We start from the raw sequence: 3,900 nt of genomic DNA on the forward strand, positions 1-3,900 counted from the left end.
CAAACTGAAGCACAGGAAGTTCCGTCTGAACATGAGGAAGAACTTCTTCCCTCTGAGGGTGACGGAGCCCTGGCCCAAGCTGCCCAGGGAGGCTGGGGAGTCTCCCTTTGTGAAGATATTCAAGACCCGCCTGGACAAGGTCCTGTGCAGCCTGCTCTGGGTGACCCTGCTTCAGCAGGGGGGTTGGACTAGATGACGCACAGAGGTCCCTTCCAAACCCTAACATTGTAGGATTCTATTCTGTCATTCTAAATGTCGAGGCTGAATCCTTTCCCTCAGCACGTGTACAGGACATCCCACTCTGTCACTTTCTGGTTGTCCTGTTGAATGATGGGACAAAGAAAGCTGATTTTTCTTGCTAAGTTTTCTCTGACAGGAGAAATGACATTGCAGAAAAAAAGAGTTTCTCCCCAGCTGAGGGAGGAATCATAGTAATGACTTCATCCTCTTTCACAGCAGGTTCCCCTGGAGACTAAAAGACACCTCAAGGGAGCCCAGAGGGGGAAGAAACAGAGACACATTGAGCTGGTCCTCTGCTGCTGAGCTGGGGCTGAGCTTCTGGGATGGAGTGAGCTCATGGCAACCAAGAAGCACTGCAGAGAGACAGCTCTGCCCAGGAGCAGCTTCTCTGCAAAGCACAGCAGGGCTGAGGGCACTGCCTGGGGGCAGCGAGGGGAGAGGAACGAGTCAGAGAGAGCTTAAAGGCAGTCTGGGGTGGGAGGATGCTGGAGCTCACTGGGGGAGAAATCTTATCAGCCTTTGATATGGTAAGTCTCTGCGTGAAGGGAAATGTATCTGCAGTTTGTGGAAAGCTCTCCTAAAACTGGCACACCCCCAGCCTGTGGGATGCACCGTGAGGAATATCACAGTTTCTCTGTTGTGGAAGAGGAGGATGTGCTGCAAAGCAGGGACTGCCTGCTGCACCCTCAGAGGGACAGGGCCTATCAGCTGCCTTCTCCCAAGAATGGCTGCAGGTTTTGAAGGTGGATGTGCAGCCTGGGCTGCCCCAGGCTGTCCAGGGGATATCTGAAAGGGAATGTCAAAGGAGGGATTACTGTTCAGCTCTCCTGCCACATGCACAGTTCCCTCTGAGAAGCACAGGTGCAGAGAGCAACTGCCTGGCAATGTTGGTGTCTGGGAGGTGGCACGCACGGCTGGGTAAGGGTAGCAGTGTGCTGAGTGCCCAGCTGCCTCTGTCCTGGCCTCTTTCAGCTACCACCTCACTGCATTTTTGCTTATTGCTCCACTTGTCTGGTGTTGAAGTTGTTCCCTTGTTCTCTCAGTCAGGCTCTCTGGGGATGGAGTTTCAGCTGCAGAGTCAAACACTGATCTTGTGGGTCCTCCCGTGCAAGTGTGTCCATGGGAATGAAGTGTCCCAGTTCTCTCTACACTGTGGGATTGTGGGCAGTGATGAGACTTGGGAACAAGCTAGTCTTCTCTTAATCAGATGCCATCGTTAGGACACTTGACTGTCTTCTTGAGGTGTTCTTCCAAGCTGTGAGATGCCCTCAAGAATGAAAATCTTTCTCATAACAGAATTGTGTTATCTGAAAGGCCCAATGAAGCAGCGCAGAGATTCTATGCCTCACCGAGGAAATGCTGTTGGGTGATAAAATGAGTCACATGTGTCCTTGTGTGGGAGGTGCTGAGACATTGAGAAAGGGTGAGATGTTCAGTGGTCTTCTGTGGATCCCTCTGCTCTCAGGAGAGTCTGGTGGCTTTTCAGGTTAACATGGGAGGGCAATAACTCTCAATCTCAGAATGGTGTAAGCCCAGTGCAGCTGGGCAGCTCTGTTCTCCCTGAGTGCAGCAGAAATGCTGAGGGTTTCTGACATCCCAGAACACTCCTCAGGTGAGATGAGGAGAGCTGTCAAAAAACCCCACACCTTTCAAACTGCTTCTGCTGTCCCGGGTCCTTAGCACTGGTAGTGCAGATGCTGACAAGAGCTTATCCATCAGGAGCAGTTTCATCTGACAAACAGCAGGACGGGCCCCAGTCCCAATATGCCCATGAAGCCACTGCTGCAGAGCAGAATGGACTCCCCAGCAGCCTGTGGGCAGAGATTCTGCTCCTCACGGCACATTCAGCCAGCACCAAGCAGAGCTACAGCCAGAGCTTAAAGAAAGTCTCCTAAAAAATGAAGGGGTGGGGGTGTAGCAGAGGAAAAGTCTGCAATAAATGGCTCAGAGAAGAATCCCCTAAATTCTCAGTGTCTTTTCCTTCTTGGACTGTGTTCCTATGCCCAGAGGGATCAAATGTCCAACAGCAGCTCCAGCACTGAGTTCCTCCTCCTGGCATTCGCAGACACACGGGAGCTGCAGCTCTTGCACTTCTGGCTCTTCCTGGGCATCTACCTGGCTGCCCTCCTGGGCAACGGCCTCATCATCACCACCATAGCCTGCAACCACCACCTCCACACTCCCATGTACTTCTTCCTCCTCAACCTCTCCATCCTCGACCTTGGCTCCATCTCCACCACTCTTCCCAAATCAATGGCCAACTCCCTCTGGGACACCAGGGCCATCTCCTATGCAGGATGTGCTGCCGAGGTCTTTCTCTTTGCCTTCTTGGCTGGAGCAGAATTTTCTCTTCTAACCATCATGGCCTATGACCGCTATGCTGCCATCTGCAGACCCCTGCATTATGGGACCCTCCTGAGCTTAAAAGCTTGTTTCCACATGGCAGGAGCTGCTTGGGGCAGTGGGATCCTCAATGCTACCCTGCAAACTGTCAGTACATTTTCACTCCCACTCTGCCAGGGCAATGCCATAAATCAGTTCTTCTGCGAAATCCCCCAGATTCTCAAGCTCTCCTGCTCACACTCCTACCTCAGGGAATCTGGGATCCTTTTGGTTAGTGTCAGTTTAGCTTTGGGATGTTTTCTTTTCATCATGCTGTCCTATGTGCAGATCTTCAGGGCCGTGCTGAGGATCCCTTCTGAGCAGGGACGGCACAAAGCCTTTTCCATGTGCCTCCCTCACCTGGCCGTGGTGTCTCTGTTTATCAGCACTGCAGTGTCTGCCTACCTGAAGCCCCCCTCCATCTCTTCACCATCCCTGGACTTGGTGGTGGCAGTTATGTACTCAGCGGTGCCTCCAGCACTCAACCCCCTCATCTATGGCATGAGGAATCAGGAGCTTAAGGATGCCCTATGGAAAATGGCCCAGCTGATGCTGTTTCACCAACAATAATCTGCCTCCCATTCTCTGCACACTTCCCAGAGTTTATCTCAGGCCACAAAGATGTCCCTGGGCAGGGCCACACTGCAGGACAGAGCTGAGTACACAGCAGGTGTGTTGTGTTCTGTGGGCATTGACAGGGATGAGACCCAGGGACAGAGAAAAAACTCTCAGCAAGGACAAGCTCCAGGCAGCAGAGATACAGGCAGTGATGAAGAAGGACCTGCTCCCATAAACGCCATGGGAAGGGGGATTCGGGCACCTCCTTGTCATCACCTGCAGTGCAGATGGAATTCCCAATCCAACCCCTGATCTCCTCTGCTACTCAGCAGAACCCCTCCCCCTAAAGCCATGGGGTCCAGGTCATGAGTCACTGCCTCGCCAGCTGGACCTCCAAGTGAAGAGTTCCTGGAACATGGGACACCAGAAAAGGTGCTAAAAGCACTTGCCCTTACAGTGTCATCATCTGAGAGGCAGTGAGAACAACTGCATAAGGAGGCAGCTTCGCAGCACGCTCATATGCCTTTCTGTCCTCACTTTACTCTTTCTGGAGCATTGCAGTGTTCTTCCCTGTATCTCCACTTGTCTCTGGTGCTCCTGCTCTCTGGGGCTGGGCTGGGGATGTGGGTCAATTTTTGTTCTGGCACTGACGCTGGCGGCCCTACCCCAGAGATATCTTCATGGAGAGCTCATGCCCAAACTGCATTTTAAGCTCTGACA

The 3,900-nt window shown here is 52.6% G+C and overlaps 1 protein-coding gene across 1 annotated transcript; it reads left to right on the top strand.

The window, feature by feature from the left end:
• The first annotated feature begins 2,256 nt into the window (after positions 1-2,256).
• On the top strand, positions 2,257-3,192 carry LOC104332152 (olfactory receptor 14A16). The gene has a single exon (XM_009937545.2). It carries the CDS (start codon positions 2,257-2,259, stop codon positions 3,190-3,192), a length of 936 nt encoding a protein of 311 aa, XP_009935847.2.
• The last annotated feature ends 708 nt before the right edge of the window (positions 3,193-3,900 follow it).

This window comes from Opisthocomus hoazin, chromosome 34 (assembly GCF_030867145.1).
Source record: "Opisthocomus hoazin isolate bOpiHoa1 chromosome 34, bOpiHoa1.hap1, whole genome shotgun sequence".
Taxonomy (NCBI): Eukaryota; Metazoa; Chordata; class Aves; order Opisthocomiformes; family Opisthocomidae; genus Opisthocomus; species Opisthocomus hoazin.

What these genes read in the sequence shown, in the direction of transcription:
- LOC104332152 (XM_009937545.2), top strand. Translation starts at nt 2,257, where the DNA reads ATGTCCAACAGCAGCTCCAGCACTGAGTTCCTCCTCCTGGCATTCGCA.